Source organism: Notamacropus eugenii, chromosome 5 (assembly GCF_028372415.1).
Source record: "Notamacropus eugenii isolate mMacEug1 chromosome 5, mMacEug1.pri_v2, whole genome shotgun sequence".
Lineage (NCBI taxonomy): Eukaryota > Metazoa > Chordata > Mammalia > Diprotodontia > Macropodidae > Notamacropus > Notamacropus eugenii.
Window position 1 is genome coordinate 282,410,679 of NC_092876.1, and position 20,001 is coordinate 282,430,679.

The following is a 20,001-nucleotide window of genomic DNA, read 5'->3' on the forward strand; positions in this document are numbered from 1 at the left end:
TTCTCTTCTCTCGAGGTTTACCTGATGCTGCTCTCTCCTGGTTGTTCTCCTACGTCTGTTACTCCTCATCTTCTTTTCTGAATTTTCCTTGAGGTAACACGCTTCAACGATGGGTGTACTTCAAGGTTCACTTGTGGGCCCTCTTCTTCTGCCACTATACTATTTCACTTGGTCATCTCATCAGCATCCATGGGTTAAATTATCAACTTTATGAAGATGATTCTCCTGTCAACTTATCTAGCCCTAACCTCTCTTCTGACCCACAGTCTCCTATCTCCAGCTGCCATTTGGACATCTTGAACAAGACAGCCCATCGAATCTCCAACTCATCATATCCAAAACAGAACTCACTATCTTTCCTCCCAAACCCTCCTGTCTTCCAAACTTTCCTATTATGGTGGCGGGTACCAGAATCCTTCTGGTCATCCAGTCTTGCAGCCTCAGTGTCATCCTTGCTTCTTCGGTTGTTCTCATCCTACAGACACAAACTGTTGCCAAGTCATGCTTTCTACTTTTACAACGTCCCCTTCTCTCCATTCACAGTCACCACCCTGCTGCAAGCTGTCATCACATCTTGCCTGTTCTATTGCAATCACCTTCTGATTGGTTTCCCTGCCTCGACTCCCTTCAATCCAGTCCAGCTTCCACTCAGCTGTCCAAGTGATTTTTCCACAGGTATGACCGTGTCATCCTTCTGTTAAATAAATTCCAATGGTTCCCCTTTACTTCCAGATTCAAATATAAAATCCTCTGCTTGGCTTTCAAAGCCCTTCACAATGTAGTCCCTTTCTACCTTTCCAGTCTTCTTACACCTTATTCCTCTCTGCACATTCTACAAAACAGTAACTTGGGCAGTTCCTCAAACACAGCACTCCAGCACACAGCTTTGCAAGGGCTGACTCCTGTACCTGGAAGTCTCTAATTCTTTAGCCCAACCTCCCGGCTTCCCTCAAGATTGCTCATAGCCCACCTTCTGCAAGACGTGTTTCTTGGTGCCAATCCTGCCAACCTCCCCTCTCCCCCACTTGCTGGCATGTTTTTTTGTCTAAGGTGCTTAACACAGTGCCTGGTACATAGTAAGTACTTACTAGATACTTTTCAACAGAGTGAGTAGAATTAATGTATTCAATTGCCATTATATGAACTTTTAAATTTGTTTTTTGAAACTCTGGGAAAAGAGAAAAAAGGTCATCCATTACATCTGACTGGGTGGATGGGCCAGAACTGATTCAACCTCCTATCATTATAAATCACTAAAGAAGTCTCATTCCTATCTTTCATGATTTCACAAAACTGTGATGAAGCTTACTTTAAAATGTACACTATTCTAGAAAAAGGGATTTTATTGCTAATAATTGGCTCCTTCAGAGGCTTATCTGAGCTGCATATGAATGCTGGAGAAAATGACATTTAACTCTCTTGTAATACTAGGAAAATAAATGGTTAGAAAATCAGAAAAGAGAAAAATCCAGGTTCTGAGAGGATGTTTCAAGGAGCTCAAATAAAAATGTAGAAGATAAATTCAACAGATGAGTCATCCACTTGTTAGTTCCTGCAGTCACTTGTTCATTATTACTATCAGCTCAACAATAATGTATTAAACTAGAATGGATTTTAATAACTAGATATGATTAGTGGTTGGATACTTCTCATTCAATTTATTTTTGAACTGTCACTTTATGGTGAAACTACTTCATATCTCCTTTCAAACATCCTCATGTGATGTTAAAATTTTTTTTTTTGTAAAGTAATGGTGTGGTATAGGTTACATTTTTGTCTTTTCAGACTTTTTTGCATCTTATCTAGTGTTTAGAAATAGTTGCTATTTACTTGATGCAAATTAAGTATATACCTAGCAGTTAGATCCCTGAATGGAGGGGATTCAGTAGCTCCCTCCTTTGTTCCGACTACTGACCTCCCAGGCTTCCTTTAAGTCCCAAATGAAATCTCGCCTTCTACAGAAAGGCTTTTCTACCTCCTCCTAGTTTTGGTGCCCTCCCTCTGTTCATTTTTTCCTTTTTATTCAGTGTTGATGTGTGTATCTGCTATATATTTTAATATATAATTTCCTATGTATATTTATATCTTCTACATATACGTATTTATTAAGCCTCTATAAAACATATTTGAACTTCACTTGATTGATATTTGTTTGTATGCTACATCCCCTCCTAGATTATAAGCTGCTTCTCTTTGTATCCTTAGCCCTTAGCATAGTGGCTCACACAGGGTAGGAACTTAAGAAATGTTTTCTGGTGGAATTCCTATAAATAATTTTTCTGATTGTTTTTCCAATGGAAGTTGTACCTGTTTCTATTTAACTTCTTCTAACCCCAAACTCTGTGTCGAGAAGTCAGTGACTACAAACAAACAAATACACTCTCAACTCAGCATTTAAAGAATAGTTATCATATCTGTTTTATACGCGTGGGGTTTTGATATGCGTCCTTAAAATAGGACACACCTACACAACAGCTACACAGACGGCTTCCATAAAACACAGTCCATCCTCACTTGGATTGACACTGGTTTGCATGTCATCTCTTCCATTAGACTGTAGCTCTGTGAGGGCAGAAACTGTCTTCTATCTCTTTTTGCAACTCAAGCACTATGCATAGTGTTTGGCACAGGAGAAGTTTAATAAATATTGACTGATTGAATGAAATAAGTCTTCAGAAAAGAAAATATGATAATAGTGTTTCATGTAGATCAGTGGCAACATGCTACTTAATACATGATAAATGTGGGCTCTGGGAGATAAAGTAGATTCCTAGGCTCATATATTTAGATAGGGAAGACCTTTTAGAGATCTTCTAGTTCAGAGGTGGGGAACCTGCAACCTCAAGGTCACATGTGGCCCCTAGGTCCTCAAGGGTGCCCCTCTGATTGAATCCAAACTTCACAGAGCCAGGATTCAAACCGGGATCCTCTGGCTCCAAATCAATATCCCTTCTACTATGTTAAATTGCCATGAAGGGGAAAAAAATTACTACAAAACCCCACAAAAGAGGGAGAAAACTACATGGGTAAGTTTTAAGAAATGACTAAAGGGCATTTAATAAGGCTCTGTGTGATTTCACAGGACCACAGAGTTACAGCTGGAAGACCCTGTGAATGTCATCTAGTTCAATTCTTTTATTATACAGAGAAGGAAACTGAGATTCAGAGAAGTACAATCATCTCTCTCACATTGCAGGGGTTGGTGGCATGGCAACCCTGTGATCTGAAAAACCTGTATAAAACTTTTTGGCCCTGTCTTTGTACCACAAAAGAAGTCTGAATTTTTTCTTTTTCTTTCATGGGGTGTTTATAGTACCTTATTGTAAAATATGGGTTGATAATATACAATATTATACATATATTTTAGGCATTTTTGAGTTTCTAAACTTTTTCTGAGTCATCTGCTGGTCTTTGTGTGTCATTTGCTGCTTCTGCAAAACTTCCCTCAAATTCTCTTATTTAATTTCTTAAGCTGACCTGCAATATATCAAAGCCACAATGGGGAAAGTTGCATGTGGGGTAACTATAAAGTGACATCTCCTAAGTCAGAAAGGTACTAAGTGTCAAAGTGAGGAATTATATCACAACATTCTCTGGAAAAGACAGTATGTAATTTTTCTTGGTTTCTCTTTTAATCACCTATTAAAACAGACACTTGAAGCAGGATACTTGGAAGGGTCAGACTAAAAAGCATAACCCTCTTCATGAATTAATATTACCTGAAAAGTGAAATAAATGGAATTTTATGAATAATTTTTCTGATTGTTCTGCCTTGGAAGTTATACCTGTTTCTATTTAACTTTCTTTGACTTAAAATTCTGTGTTAAGCAGTTAGTAATCTATAGACAAACAAAGAAACATACCCTATGTAATGCAGCATTTAAAGAATAGTCATCATGTCAATAATCACTCGTTAATTTATTGGTTTTATAATGTAGGATTTTTAACATACTATTCTTAAAACAGGATACACCTATAGATTTAGTCATTTTAATCAGGTCTGATTCTTCAGGACCCCATTTGGAGTTTTCTTGGTGAAGATACTGGAGTGGTTTAACATTTTCTTCTCCAGTTCATTTTACAGATGAGGAAACTGAGGCAAATAGGGCTAAATGACTTGCCCAGAGTCATGCCCAGGTCAGTATCTTAGGCCAGATTTGATATTAGGAGGATGAGTCTTCCTGACGTCAGGCCCAGCACACTGTCCTCTGTGAACCTAGCTGCCCTATATCAGTACTCTCTGTTAAAACATATTCTTAATATCATAATGCCCTCAGTGGATCATTAAAAATATGGCTAGTTTATTTCTAGAAAAGGAACCCCATAAGGTCTGCAATGCCTAGGGAAATACATGAATGTAAGAGGCCAGGTAAGGAGTTAAGGTAAGGTAAGGAGCCTGGAAGTAAAGAAATCTAATTCCCAGAAAGGTTATCATTCAGATCATACGTTAGGGGTACAGATGAAAAAAGAAACTTGATTTTTCTGGTTGCTGATCTTAATTGTCTTTTAGAACACGTGACAATAAGAGAAACAACCTTACATCCAAATCTACTGAAATTCAAAAGTCTTCATACCACTCCATGTTTGTTGAAGTAACTCTAAAATTGTCTACTGGTTATCTCTGTACAGTAAATGAACTAAAATAATACAATCAATTTTATCATACAGATATACATAATGTAAAATTTGTTTATAACGACAATGCTAGGTTTATATATAAACATATTTAAGCACAATCGACAGATGCATTAAACTTAAGAAACTCCTATCATTTTAGGGTCCTTAAAAACTGGCATGCGGCTCTGAAATACATCTTGCATTAATTCAGGGTGCCAGTTTGACAGTTTGTTGAAGCAAAACATCATTAATTTAAAAAAATTATGCCCCAGGGTAAAGAATAACTCCTTTTATACTACTGTGAAACACAGTCAGCATTTTAAAGTTTATTATCACTAGAGTGAAATTGATGAGATTAAATGTAGTTTCAGTGTTTGATTAAAGAATGAGCAGGAGTAATTCTTAACTCAAGATAGTGATAAACTATAGGTACTGTTTGGTTTGAGTGTAGATATTTTCAAGAGTAATTATTAATCAATCAATCCCAATTCCTAACAGAACTTTCCCTTTCATTCATCTAAATTGAGATGTGAATTAATGAATAATTATCACTACATGATAGGTGGGTGCTTAACTAAGGTCAGCAGGCCCAAACTCAGACCCTTATTTAGCCTCTTTGTTCCTTTACCTCCTTATCTGAATAAAGAAAAGGCAACTAATTCCTTCTCCCTCATGGAGTTATTCTGAAAGTGAATGATACAAGAGCACTGAAGTCAAATGTGAATATTGGTTTCTTTATACTTTTTGGGAGTCTATTCTAACAATAATAAATAAAGAAGTGGGGAAGGATGAGATTTAGAGCTGGAAAAGGCCTTGGGATCATTATCAGTGGCCTCTGGAAATGCAGGCCTGAAATGGGAGAAAAGATTGGGTCTGGAAATGTGAAGATTTGAGAATGATCCCTACAGTGGTGACAACTAAAGCAAATGGGGTCCATAGAATAGATCACCCACAGAGAGAGGGAGGAAGAGTAAACGATAGACCCTCCAGATACCTAAGTACATGTTTTTCCCAAAGCTCTGCTCAAAGAATTATTCGAATCCCAAGTCTTAATGACAAGTTTATGAAAGTCAGTAATGTGGTTAGTGGAAAAAGTACTAGGCTGGCAGTCAGTCTAGCTAACAAAAGTCAAGTTACTTGGTGGAACTCAGCTCCCTTAAAGACTAAACTCTTTTAAAGCTTTTATATTTACGTGGCATATATGATCTTTCTTTCATGAAGTCTAACTTGATTAAGTGTCATGGGCCAATGATAAAAAAAATTCCACTCAAACAGTGGTGGATTGACAAGTGGTGAGTTTTTAGAAGTTCTAGTGCAGTTAATCTATTATTGATCTGTTATCCTAAAACTCCTTTTCCAATTCTAAGCATACAACACCACAGGTGAGGGAGGAATGGTAACAGTTTGGCAAATGTTTGCTAGAAGCTGAAGCTTCAGCTGAAAGACTCCTTCTGCAGAACGCCTGTTCTGGTGAGGTCAGAGCTGTCCCCCTTGATACTGCCTCCTACCCACTCTGTATCTAGTTATTTAAGATGCTTCCTTTATTAGGATGTGAGCCTGTTAAGGCAGGGACTATTTTAATCTTTCTGTGTATCCCCACTGTTTAGTACAGAACCTGAAATATAGTAAGTGCTTAAAAATTGCTTTTCATTGATTGATTTTATTAAGTCAGTGTAGCACTGAATTTGGAGTTGGAGGACCTGGCTTCAAATCCAAGATGCACCTACCTGTATGACCTTGGATAAGTCAATTCACATGTCTGGGCCTCAGTTTCCTCATCTATAAAATGAAGGGTTGGGCTAGCTGACCTCTAACCCTCCTTCCAGATATAAATCTATGATCCTATGAACTATAGTATTATCTCTTTGATGTGACAGGAATTCAGCCTAGCACACACTTGATGTATGATTAAGCTAATTATACACGATGATAGTACTTTAAGTAGGCACAATCAGCTTTACTATAAATGAAGATATCATGACATATGAAACCTTTACCAAATATGGCTTCTTAAAAAAAACCTGTGCTAGTAATTAAACATATTTACTTTTATAATAATATCTACTTCAGGCCTAAAGATAATTAGTAAGTGGTTTTGTTACATTTATTTAAAAAAATCTACTGACAATATAAAAGAAATGCTTTCTGTTCAATGATATTTTCTTGGATATATTAATGTAATTTTTATTTTTGTCTTTTTTGCTTATTCTTAAACTAAAAACTTTCTTTTAATAACTGATTTTTTAACCAGCGTGTTCTGATACTTTGTGTGAATCACCAATTACAGGTCAGGTATTTTTCAAAGAAAGTACAAAATGAGGGGAAAAAAAAGAGATAGGTACAAAAAAAATTTGAAACTCTACACATAAACATTAAAGAAAATCAATGTGAAAGTTGGTTTTATACATTAGAGAAACCAAAACATTGATGGATTAACAAAAGCAAACAAAACCAAAGATGAGACAATGTTAAAAGCTAAAAAGGACAGCACCCCCAAAACACCACCTGATTCTGATTTAAATAATGAAATGTGTTCAGTTTATCTGTATAGTTTTAATTGATGTCAGTGACTTTATATAACTGCAGCCTATTTTATGCACAGGACCAATTTTTCATTTGTGTAGCTCTACTGCAGAATTCTCTGCAAAAGGATATGAACCTTGGAAAAGATCCCGTTAGGGATTTTCACACTGTAACTCATCAAAGACTAAATTTCATGCGTTGTCAGAGACCAAGAATATAAAATTGATTATTATATATTTAGATATTTCCTGAACCTTATATTCTATTTCAGTCAAATACAAGAGGACAGTGAACAGATCTTCTTTTAAAAACTGTACAACAGAAGTAACAGCAGTGCTGTAAGATGATCAGTTGTGAATGACAGCCATATTCTCAGCAATATAGCTCTGATGGACTTATGATGAAAAATGCTATCCAAGAACTGATGATGTTTGACTACAGAGTGAAGCATACTTTTTTTTAAACTGTATTTTTCTTGAGTTTCTTTTTCTTGTCTATGGCTTCTTAAACAACGTGACTATTATACTTATGTTTTACATGGTGACATGTGTATAACCTATACTAGATTGCTTTCCTTCTCAATGAGGGGGAAAGTGGGGAGGAAGGAAGGAAGAAAATTTGAAACTCAGAGTCCTAAAAGCAAATGTTAAAAATTGTTTTTACATGTAACTGGGGAAAAGTAAAATTCTAAACAAAAGCTAAAAAAAAAAAAAGCCACTGCACAACAAAAAACTATGTAGCTGACTGGATGGCGGTACGTCTTGTAGCACCAAGGGGAAAATACCTGATTTCAACAGTAACAAATAGAAGTAGCTGATGACACTTTTTACAAGATGGTAAAATATAAATATAAATACACAAACACACGCACTTTTAAAAACAGTAATAGTATCATTGATTCCCACGTATGGTTTTTTAATCTAAAACCATTGTTTTTGTAAACAGAAGAATCAGTTCAAGAAAATGCCACTTAAATATCAAACATGGAAAGTATAAATACTAAGCGAAAATGATGACGAAATGGAAAGTTGTCTTGTACATGACTCAGGGATTCTAACCCACAAAATAAAAAACACAAATACTCCAGGTATGTATGGTGTGTGTGTATGTATGCACACACACATATCAGCTATCCTGCCTGCTTTCTACTATAAGTCCTGAATATTCAGTGTTAATTTTGCTTCTTCTTTCCAACATTTTTAAGGCTTAACAGGTGTGCATGAATTCACTGATTTCTTGGCTTATTGTACCCTTAATAGTAGTGAACAGTGATTCTTTATAAAATTTCACTACTTTTTAAGACTAAACTGCAGGAAAAAAAATCTTGGTTTGTTACTGCTGTTTATTTTTGAATTACTAAGTATGGTATCTATTTTTTAAAAAATTAAATTCTTCCTATTATTTCTTTTTTTTTCATTATAGTGGAAACATCCAATTTTTCATTTTAAAACACCATGAATAGCCAATATGCTCTGCAAGTTTTCTGAGAAGAGTGAGGATAAAGGATAGTAGATTAGCAAAGGAAAAAGATAATGAATTTCTCCAGCTGCCTCATCATCTTTTATATTCATTTCTTTACCTATCTGTTTTTGCTTAGTATCATTAAAAATATAAGGTATTTTCCTCTCTTTGAATTTTTCAAGATGAGTTACATTTATCTGAAAATATCTCTCTGTTAGTGAAGGTTTTTACATTGGAATGAACAGAATTAAGTAACAAAAAACTTTGCCTTACTTGTTACTTTTGAATTTTAGCAATTTGGAAGTTATATAACTAAAACCCAAAATGATAAAACCAACACAGATTATTAAAAAACACACAACAAAAACCATAAGCAACACAGGCTTGTTGTCAGACTCTAATGAGATAAGGTATACAAAACATTTTGTAAATTTTAGAGAACTGCAAAACCTATTGATATTACTACACTACTATTATCATTGTTAACATGGTATCATCTTGTCTAGAGTTTTTAAAACAAATAGCTCTCTATGAAGTAAAATCACAAAAAATAAAAATAATGATTTGTCTTTGAAATGGGCAAAGATTCATTTTTATAACAAAATGTAGCAGAAAACTCTTGTACACTATTGGGTACCACTTTAAAATAAAACCATACCTGCATCAGAACTTGTTTGATTACAGCTGCTAACAATGCTGTTTGGTATCACTGCAGTGGATGATGCTGAAATCCTTGACTGAGATGGGTTTGGGTGTAATGAATTTCCTAAAGCCACGCCCGTCTGACCAAGCATTCCACAATTCCCACTAGCCTGAATTTGATTTATTAAGCCTGCAAGATGGTGGTTTGGCCCTGGGCTGCTACCATGGATGAAGTTGGGGTTTGCATTCTGGCAGTGCATGGCTTCCCCTCTTAAAGGTAAGTTCTGTGTTAATGAATTCTGAAGAATACTGGAGTTTATATTGGTGTCCGTGAAATGCAGCTGGTTAGCAGAGCAAGGCAAAGCAGGATTGGAGCTCCCACAACCAGTGGAACTATTGCTGCTCATGTGTGAGCTTTGACAACTCATGGACTGCAGTAACTGAGACATGGAATTGATGGGAAATGAACCTTGACTTTGCTTCCTTATCAAGTCAGGACCAGGTTTAGGAACTGTGGGGCTATCCATATGAGACTGTCTAAGCAAACTCAACACAGTGGCAGTTGGCTGCTTCCTTTTCCTCATGGATTCTTTCTGCTGAGACATCAGTTTATCTCTTAGTGCTGCTCGGCCACTTTGCCCTTCACTTGTTGGTAGAAGCATGTTGGCAGTAGGAGGGAACATGGTATTTAAAGTGCTATGTCCTTCAGCGTTGCCACTACTGGCAACAGCTCCAGAATTGCTACTGCTGCTATTGTTGTTACCAGCAAGTTTGTTTTGATTTGCTAGCTGTGCTTTGGCTGCTGCTGAGAGTAAGCTACTTGCTGGAAAGGAGGCAGCGTTGTGCTGGTTCAAAATCTGATTTAAAGGCATTCCCAGCAAACCAGGCTGACTCTTTAAAGGTCCACTTCCAGCAGATGCAGTAGGAAATGCTGCACTGCTTGGAGCATTTAGTACATTACTCATTCCAGCAATTAATGGGTTGGGGATGTCCTTGTACTGATGAAGTCCTTCAGGTTTGGTGGAAGGGCTTGATGGCATTGATGGTCTTGGGGACCCTATTGTTGACCGTGGTGACCGGGGTGGAACTTTAATACCACTACAAGTAGACTGAGGTCCTACTGGTGGCATCATGAAATTCCCATGATCTGATGATGTGGAAGATGAACGTGATCTTTGGGGTGATGCCTCAATCCTTCCAATTCCGGTTCCCATCATATGCACTGGGGATGTCACTGGTGAAGGAGACAGGGAGGTTGAAGCTGAATGTTGAACTCTTTGAATATGACTTCCATGGTTCATATGACCAGGTTTAACAGTTGGCAAAGGGAGATTACTTGGCAAAGGAACAACAGCAGGAGGCATGCTTACATTCATCACAGGTACCTGAGAGTGGACATTTGAATGGAAATTGGTAGGATTGATGAGAATAGGGTTCTGATTTACCGGTTTACTAGGAATAGGGTCAAGAATGCCAAGTGGATCTTTTTCTGATGTTAATGGCTTTTTCTGAAGAGCACAAGAAGGTGGTGGAGGGGGAGGTGGGCCTTGGGGTGGTTTGTGGTGGAACATTGCTCGTGGTATTTCCATATTAGCTGAAAAGTTACACATTGGTTTTTTCATTACTGGACTCTTTGTAGTCAAGGTTGGGGATAGAGGTATATTAGTCCTTCCAGCCATTGCACAGGATGACTGTACGGGAGAACCATGTAGCATTACTGAGGGTGGAGAAAGAGGAGTCCTATTCATGTGAATAGGACTAGAGTTAGGAGCTCCATGAAAACCAGTATTACTCCTTGTGAAAACATCAGGGCTTCCAAGTGGGTCAGTCCTAGGAGAGATTGAGCCATCTCCATATATCTGGGATCCTGATGAAGCTGGACTAGGAAGTCCACCATGACTGCCACGATATGGAGATTTCTGACCATGTTCACTGCTGCCCAGTCTCTGCCTAGGATAGACAGAATGAAGTTCTTGTTGCTGGCTTCCAGTCAACTCTTGAACATAAAGCCTTCCCATGGTATTTGAGGCTCCAATCATTAACTTGAAAGGATTCTTACATTCTGGCATTACAGAATTTGTAATTCCTTCATGTGATTTAGTTCTCATTGATCTTGGAGTTGCTGCCCGTGAAGTTACTATTGGAGTTGCACCTGATATTAAAAGGAAAAAAACAAAAACCAAAAACACCTGTTAATATTCTGAAGACTCTGTGTGTGTGTGTGTATGCACACACACATATATACGTGTATATATTATATATATATATATACATATCTCAACATTAGTGTGTCTGAAAACAGAGATATAAAGATAGGAGCTCTGCTTCTATGAAGTCGAGCAGTTTATGAAACTAAAGCTTAAAAAGGGCACATGCATTTGATTTGTCAGTTCAATCTGGGATAGCCTTTCCTTTTCTTTTTTATTTCTGACTCCAAGGCTTGGCTAATGCTGCTTGTCTTGCCTGGAAAACCTTTCCTTTTACTTTACCTAAAGCCTTCCTCTCTTTCCAGGCCTAGGTCACATACTATTCTCTTCCATGACAACTTCCTTGACCATTCAATTATTCTTGCAACTTTCAGAGAATGATAGCATTTCCAGCGTGCACTGTTCATTCCAGCTGCTGGACACATGCCTATTTAACAGTGTTACTCAACTCTCTGCGATATGTATGTGTTCTTTCCCTTTGGGGAGAAAACTTCCACAATGCAAGTTTCCCCAGTGCAATTTTGATATATCATAGGTTGGCATAAGAAATTAAATTGGAATTTTGGGGAAGTTTTGTGCAAGCTGCAGATGACAAATCATGGCTAGCAGATGCCACAGAAAAAAAGTTTAGAAACTCAGAAATGCATAAGATATTATGTATGGTATTGTATAATATCAACCCCAAATTTACAATAAAGTACTGTAAATAACCCATAAAAGAAAAAGAAAAATATTGGACTTCCTCTCTGATATGAAGGGAGGGCCAAAAAATTTTACACAGATTTTCCAGGGGGCCAGTGTTCTTAACTCCTGCAATATGGAAGGGATAATTGTATTTTGCCCATGGATACTCAATACCTCAAGGAATCAAAGCAATACTTCCTGCTGAATCTCTTCTGTGCGGTTTTTATGGGATAGAGGTGGGAAGAGAGAAGGGATGAAATTTTTAGGTCCGGAAATACTTCAGAATGAGGACTTGACTCTTGGCTAATCCCCTGCTTTCCAGTCTAATTTGTGGTCTAATTTCCAGTCTAATTGGTCATTTCTATGCATTTTGAGAACTTTCTCTTCAGAGATATATGAGATCTGGTAGGCCTCTTTTCTAATTTTTCAATAGGCCCACATTTGATTTTCTGACAGCAGTTTGTGATATGTCAGCTTAACTTTCATGTTATGTTCACGATACTAATAAGTGTGTTTTATTTTGCTTGGTTTACTTAGAGGCTAACTGTTTGAGGGCTAGGAAATCATTTACCATAGGTGGTTCTTAAAACTGCATTTGTTATTTGCATTTTACACACACACACATATCTATATATATAGAAACACATGCAATATACATGTATGTATATATACATATTACATACATACATACAAATATATAAATAAAACTTTTGGAAAATATTTAGTATGTGAGAGAATTGCAACAAATAATGGAACTGCAAAACTACTTTTATGGATTCTCTCTCTAAAGAAGAAAAAAAATCTCTCATCTCCATGTAGCCATATCACATACTTGTTCCTCCTCCAGGACTGGTAAGGACTAGGGAAGGATGAGGGGCTTCCATGCTCTTATGCAGTGTTGCCACTGCAATGATTTTCCTTTTATGTATGCATAGCTTTGTGACATCTTCATCTGCTTTAACATCTTCTGCAGTTCTCTGTTTCACAGCAGCTCCAGGATCAAAATTAAATACCTTAAAAGAACAAAATCTTAGTTTAGAATATACGCTACATTGCTTCTCCCTGTGGACATTCTCTCCCTGTTCCTAACCCCCTACCTGGGGAAATAAAATTTTGGACACATTTCTTTTCTTCTTGAATATCAGAAAAGCAATTTTATATACCCTAGTAAATACTATCACTGAATTTAGAGTTCTAGGGGCAAATTCATTGCTCTTACTTCAAGCTAACTGAAGATTTTCCTGTGTCAGATAACTACCTAACAGAGCAGCTATATCTTAGATTCTCTCCCAGTTTCAGTTCCTGAAAGTAGCTCAATAGAACACAATTAAAAAATTACAAAGCACTTAAAAAACCAAACAACACACACACACACCCTAAAACTGCTGCTCTGCACTTTATCTTATAGTAAATTTCAATAAGTCAATTAACACTATCATTTTTTTCTTTTTACATTGCACAATTAGTAAAAACAGTTTCACCTTCTGGCTACAAGACAGCTCTGCTCTGTGATTTTAGAAAAATCTGTTAGATTTGCCACCATCATCTCTGAAAATAGCACAGCAGATTTGAACAGTTAAAGGAGTGCAACAAAATGCTGTGCTATAAAAACTAAACTGAAGATAGTGATGGCTGTGATAAACAAGGTATATAATAATTTTGACTGAAATATCTAAAATAGTATGTACACTAACATCCTTCAGTTTTTATCAGATTTACAGAACTTCTTAGAAAAAACCAATTCAAACATTTTTTCATATCCATTTAAGCACTTTAAAACGTATGAGAAAACTTTAGACCTTATTAAGTAAATATTTAAAATATATGTATAAGTAGAAGAATAATGTAGAATGACATGCCATATTAAAAAAAACCATAAAGCATAAAATCTGGAGGAAAAACATACTGAGACCTACTGTAAAATTGTTACCTTGGGAAGAATAAGAGGACATTCCAAGCCACACTTGCATGTTCCATCAGTAAGCAGGTATGTTTTAACCTGCTCCAAGCAAGATAACAAAGACCCACTGGGACTGTAAAAATATTTTAAAAAATCAGGAAATAATTTCAACTATATACATTATATGAAAAAAATATAATTTTCAGTCTTAATCTCTTTTACAAGGATATTTTCCAGCTAAGGAAAAGCATTTGATTTTGTCAAAATTATGGTAGCCAATAAATTACAGCTTGTAAAACTGTAGTTTTTTTATTTTGAACCAAGCTATTTCCTAAATGGGTTTGCCAAAGTTGGAATTACAAGTTCCTCCCTTATAGCTCTGGAGTCAAGACAGTAAACCAAATAAATCTGGACTTTTTGTATCTTCCAAAATCTGTGAAACTTTTGATTTTATTCCTCTGAAGGCATGATGCCCTGAACAAATTCAAGCCTATCTAGCTCAAATGGCTGAAAAAAGCTTAGATCTTTATTTATCATGTAATTAATAGGAATTTAAGCTTTCTAACTCAATGATTAATGTAGATTTCATTAAGTGATACTACATTGATCACAGGAGATTATGCTTCCATCTTAGATAAACTTTCCCACAAATTGCGTTTCAATTCATGTAATTTTAAAGTTAAGTTCTCTATTCTTATACATATAATATTAATTCTTCATTTAGGGGTAGTATATTCTTTGTATCTATAAAAATGCATACAGATTTTGTGCAGGTGAAAAGCAAACCCTTTATTACTGAGCACCCCACAAACTACCTCTTTGTGAAATCTTAAAGGAACTTAGCCTTACTAATAGTCAAGCATTCAATTGCCCAGGGGGCATAAGAGTTCATTCCAAATAAGTAACGAAGGCAACGTCATCACCACTTTCACAGGAAAAAAGCAGATTAAATTCTGGTTGATCTTGGTTAAATTATTAACTTTTCATGATTAGCTTTTCACATAAAAAATTTAAAGCTGCTTGCCAAAAGAAGCAAAAGGAAGAAAATAACTATAAAGTTAAAATCAGAGACAAGATTCCTAAATTATTTTACAGAACTCTGTTCCAGCTTTTCAGAAACACTTCCTCTCAGTTAGACACTGGAAATTTTTCCTCTACAGTTGCAGCTCTTTAATTAACTTGAGGTAGTAATAATTAATGTAAATACAGTTACCGAGCCTGTAGCACAGACATAGCTTAAGATCAGAAGCAGGCAGAATATTTAACATAGACAATCAATGCCACCCTCAGGCCAGAGGAGGGCAGAAGATGTAACTTATAAATGAGAATAAAATCAGGCAGCTAAATTCACTGTGGACAAAAAGGAGCTGCTGAAGGAGCTAGGACAATTGAGCAAGATGTCTAAAACCACATCAAAACCATACTGGTCAATGTTAGCTTAAGGCTCCCCCTTTTAACATCTTCAGTCAGGAAAATCTGATAAGAACCACTCTCATCTTCATTTTTTATAACAAAGAGGCAGTGGTCAGAATTTTTTTTTTAAGGACTGGATTACAGAATTGGAGAAATCAAACCAATATAATCGTTACACAGGACCGCTGACATGAAAACTGAGTTCCATCCATGACTCCAAAAATATGAAATATGATGACTAATGGGCTCAACGTTAAAATTTAGTTTCAGCTTTTATCAAAATGAAAAGTTGATGTGAATATATATGTATATGTATACATACAAATATGTGTGTATATACAGGCCAGAGAAAATGTGAAGTAATTTAGACTTCAAATGCTACTATTAAGTATTAAATAGGTTTTATTGGAAATGCCTTGAAAAGACATATTTTTCATTTGGTATTTATATCTTCAGAATCTAACATATAGTAGGCACTTAATAAATGCTTGTTGATTGATTACACTGAAAAATTTAAACATTGGTTTACAAACACTGAAGTTCTTCCTATCTTGTCATTATGAAAAAGCACACCCAAATATACAGACTGGCAACACAGAGTAAATTGAAAAGCTTAAAATATATTTTGTGCCCTTACTCAACATATTTATCATGTAAGAGAATGATACTATACTCTCCTTGGCTTTTATACTATAAATTAATACAAGTTATACATTCTTTTACCAAAAAATGCAATGTGACATAAATTTTTCTATGACAAAAATTTCCAAGCTCCAACTGATGATTTACGTTAAGAAACAAGTGACATGACAAAACTTCAAGTATGAAAACAGAAACGAGATAATCCCTTGAAGTCCGTTTCAAGAGGATTTGACCTATATGTTCATAGTTGAAAGCCTGGTAGATACAACCAAACACATCAACACAGAAACTAAAATCCCCCTCTGAGATTCAGCCAAGGTGACTTGATCTCAATATTTTAGAATTAAAAAAAACCACAAGTGTCTCAAAAAATGAAGTTCTAAATCTATTACACAAAAACATATGATATCAATCTTTTCATGAAAGGCAGACAAAGAAACAGAATCAGAAAAACCTGGGTTGTAGTGCTGCCTCTGATATAGATTGCCAGTAATTACCATGAGCAAGATCAGTCAATCTCTCAGTGCCCCAGAGGACTCTGAGACTATCAGTTACAGAAGAACTATTAATCTGTGTGTATTACTGAAGGGATTTTTTACACTGGGAGATGATCTCATAGGCCTACAACAAAAAAATCTTTTTATGGGTAATAATGAAATATTAAATATTGAAATTATTTAATGAAATGTTGTAATAGATACTTATTGCGAGTCTACAATTATCTCATAGTTGTACCTCTCGATCACCTAGTATAAGGAATCAAAATGTAATGGTGAGGATAATGTGAATTTTACTTGTTTAAACAGAATGTAAATACCACATCAAACAAGATAACCTGATTCTCTTCTATTACACATAAGTGAGCTGATGAACACTATGTAAGAACAATAAAGGATAATTATTTTTTGGCAATTCCAGGCATCATTAAGAGGTGCAGTCATTAACATGACCTACTGGAGATGAATAATCAATATTACAACAGAAAAATCACCCAGAACATTACCAAAAACAGAATGCCTTCACCACATGACTATGGAATAATCTAAAATACTATAGATTCTAGAATGTAGCATTGATGTTTATATGCTTTTAAAAATATTTAAAACAAAAATAACAAAAATTCATTAATGATCTGAAGAAATTTAAATGACAAAACTACAGGGTTAAAGTGGGAAAAGTCCTAGTTCTGGGGTCTTGGGACCTGGGTTTAAATTCCATTTTGGGCCATTACTACTTGTGCAGCCTTACGGAAGCACTTAGGCTCCCTTGACCTCACCTTCCTCATCAGTAAAGTAAGGAGGTTATATTTGTTGGCCTTGGATGTCCCTTTTAACTCTGGATCTATGAAATGAATTAAAAGCATTCAAATTTTTTTTAGCAGAGAAAATTTTATTTGTATATTATAAGCACCTAGCATAGTGCCTGGTACACAGTAGACAATAAATATGTATTGCTTGGATGATAACTTCTTCAGATTAGACAGAAATTTTGCAAGTGATGATAATTTTGCTCCAATGTGCATAAAAGTAATATGTTTCACTCAGACTAGGAAAGGCAGCAAGGAGGTAACAGAACAATGCTCACCTAATGTAAAGCACTCCATTTTGATCCACCCGACGTTGCCAGCCCACAGGAACTTGTACTGGCAGGCCTCCATCCTTGTCCCCTCCGTCACACTCCTTTCCTCCATTCATTTTCTGTGTCTGCTTGGGACTCCTCAGAGATATCAACAGTAAGATGATATCCTTATATTACATGGCATCATGACCTTCAACAACAGGCCAATTCAGTACAGTTTTTTGCAGTCTGTACAAAGTACATTGGGAAGCTTTAGCTCAGTTTGGAACCAAGTCCTTGAAATCTGCCATTGTTAAATCAGTTGCCCATTATAATCTACATTAAATAGCTGACTTTTTTACTTCCCATGTATGTATTCCTAAGGACAGACTACATGTGTAAAAATGAGTGCTTCCAAATTAGGAAAATCATATTTCCTTAAAAGCGTTGGAGGGTAGTAAAGTTTCTAATTCAACAGCATGTCTCAAAAACTTGAAGCCTAATAAATTCTGTATTTGTTGAAAAAGAGTCTTATTTTGACAATTATCAACTAATTAATATTTCCAGGTATTACCCCACTTTATATGCCACATTCTTTCAACTTTATCTTCTGTTGTATATTCAAAGTATTGCAGATTCTTTCTTCTGATTCTTTCATGTCTTCACAACACCAATAATGAAACCTGAAACATACAGAAGTATGAAAACTCTGTTTTTTGGCAAGGAATAACTGTGAATTCTAAAATAGAATTATTAAATGAACACTCATTTTTAGCATGCTTCTTTCTACATTAGAAAAGAGTATCTACTCCATTTTTATTTGTTTTTATTTCCCCAATCTTATCTATTCACTTCAGTTAAACTTACAAAGGATTTTCCTTTTCAGAGAACATTTTAATACCTACATCCATGTCTGCATTCATACTGCTGCATTTATGGAATATGATCTCTTCCTTACTTTTCACCAGTATGACGCTAGCATTTCTGTTAAGACCTAGTCCAAGATCCATCTCCTGGAGAACTCACCTAATTAATCTCACTACACTCACATCATGAAAAAAATGGCAATGATGATAAAAGATGACGGAATATTGTAGTTCAATTTAATACAACAAATGTTTATCAAGTGCTTGTAATGAGTAAGACTGTTGATAATTAATGGGAATATGAAGATGAAAAATGGCAGTTTTGCTTTTTAAAGAACTTAGTGGGAGAGTCTTATCTCATGTACAAAGGTGTGACAAAAAAGCAGAAAGTGATAATCAGAAAGGAGAGATCCAGGCCAAGTTGTATAAGAAAATTTGAGGAAAGAGAGGTCACATTTAGCTGGAGAGAGATCAAGGAAGATTGGATAGGAGAGAAAGCATATGAGCTCTATATCATACTTAAGAAAATGAAAAATGAAAATTTCCCAGATGTCTTGTAAACAGAGGGCAAAATACAGATAGAATTCACAAGTTGTCAATAGAAACACCAAGTTTAACTTCAAGAAACACAGTGGTCAAACTTTAGATTTTGAATCAACCAAGAGAAAAACCTTCAATTATGAAGAAAAATCAGTTCAAACACCACAACAAATTTTCACTTATGAAAATTAAAGAAGAAAAGTGTAATTTGAAATAAAAAAGCTAAGGAGATCAGTTTGCACTATAAAATAACACATACTGAAAAGGAGAGCCTAATTGTCAATAAAACAATAAGAAAAAAGGAGACATTTGAGTTATTCATATAACAGAAAGGAGAGGTGAGCTTGGTATCTGACATGACATTTAAAAAAGGAGTTACACAGAAAGGCTGTTAATCATAAAATACTAATTAAACCAAAACGCTCATGTTTTTATGGTAAGAAAAGGCTATTTGTTTTTGTTCATTTTAAAACTCTCATATTAATTAAAGGACAGTGATAAAACAAAAAGAGAACATGTAAACCTCAGGAGAAGGGAAGAATGGAATTCTCTTTACTGGTGGGAGGGGGCCTCCCTTTGAGAGAGGAAAAGGATGGATTTCTTTTTTAGTCTCTAGACCTGTTGGTAGAGCAGTGGGGAGTGTAGACAAAGGGAAGTTTCTGAATAAAGCTCCCTTTGGGAAGGGAAGCATCTCCTGGAGATATAGGAGGATGTGCTATGGAAGCCCAACACTGGATTCCACTCAGAGGAAGTGAGAGAGCTTTGGGAAACCTTGTTTGTGCACGTGTCAGGTTCTGAAGAACAACTTTCACTAGGGTAGAGAAGATTTTGGCCCCAGGATGAGGCTTTGTAGTAGGGAGGAGAAAAAAAGGGGGTCCAGAAGGAACAGTAGAGAATAGGCAGGAGGTGAGTATAAAGACATGGAATATAGGACTGGACCACTTGGCAC

The 20,001-nt window shown here is 35.9% G+C and overlaps 1 protein-coding gene across 3 annotated transcripts in view; it reads right to left on the minus strand.

The window, feature by feature from the left end:
- Positions 1–20,001, minus strand: part of MBD5 (methyl-CpG binding domain protein 5) — a 438,611-nt gene that overhangs the window by 32,508 nt on the left and 386,102 nt on the right. For all 3 annotated transcript variants that reach the window (XM_072613160.1, XM_072613158.1, XM_072613159.1), the window contains exons 7-10: positions 17,674–18,329; positions 14,065–14,167; positions 12,967–13,147; positions 9,260–11,395 (exon numbers count right to left, since the gene is read on the minus strand). In XM_072613160.1, the coding sequence (XP_072469261.1) occupies positions 9,260–11,395; positions 12,967–13,147; positions 14,065–14,167; positions 17,674–17,783 (2,530 nt within the window). In that variant the 5' untranslated portion in view covers positions 17,784–18,329. The remainder of the gene's footprint in view (positions 1–9,259; positions 11,396–12,966; positions 13,148–14,064; positions 14,168–17,673; positions 18,330–20,001) is intronic.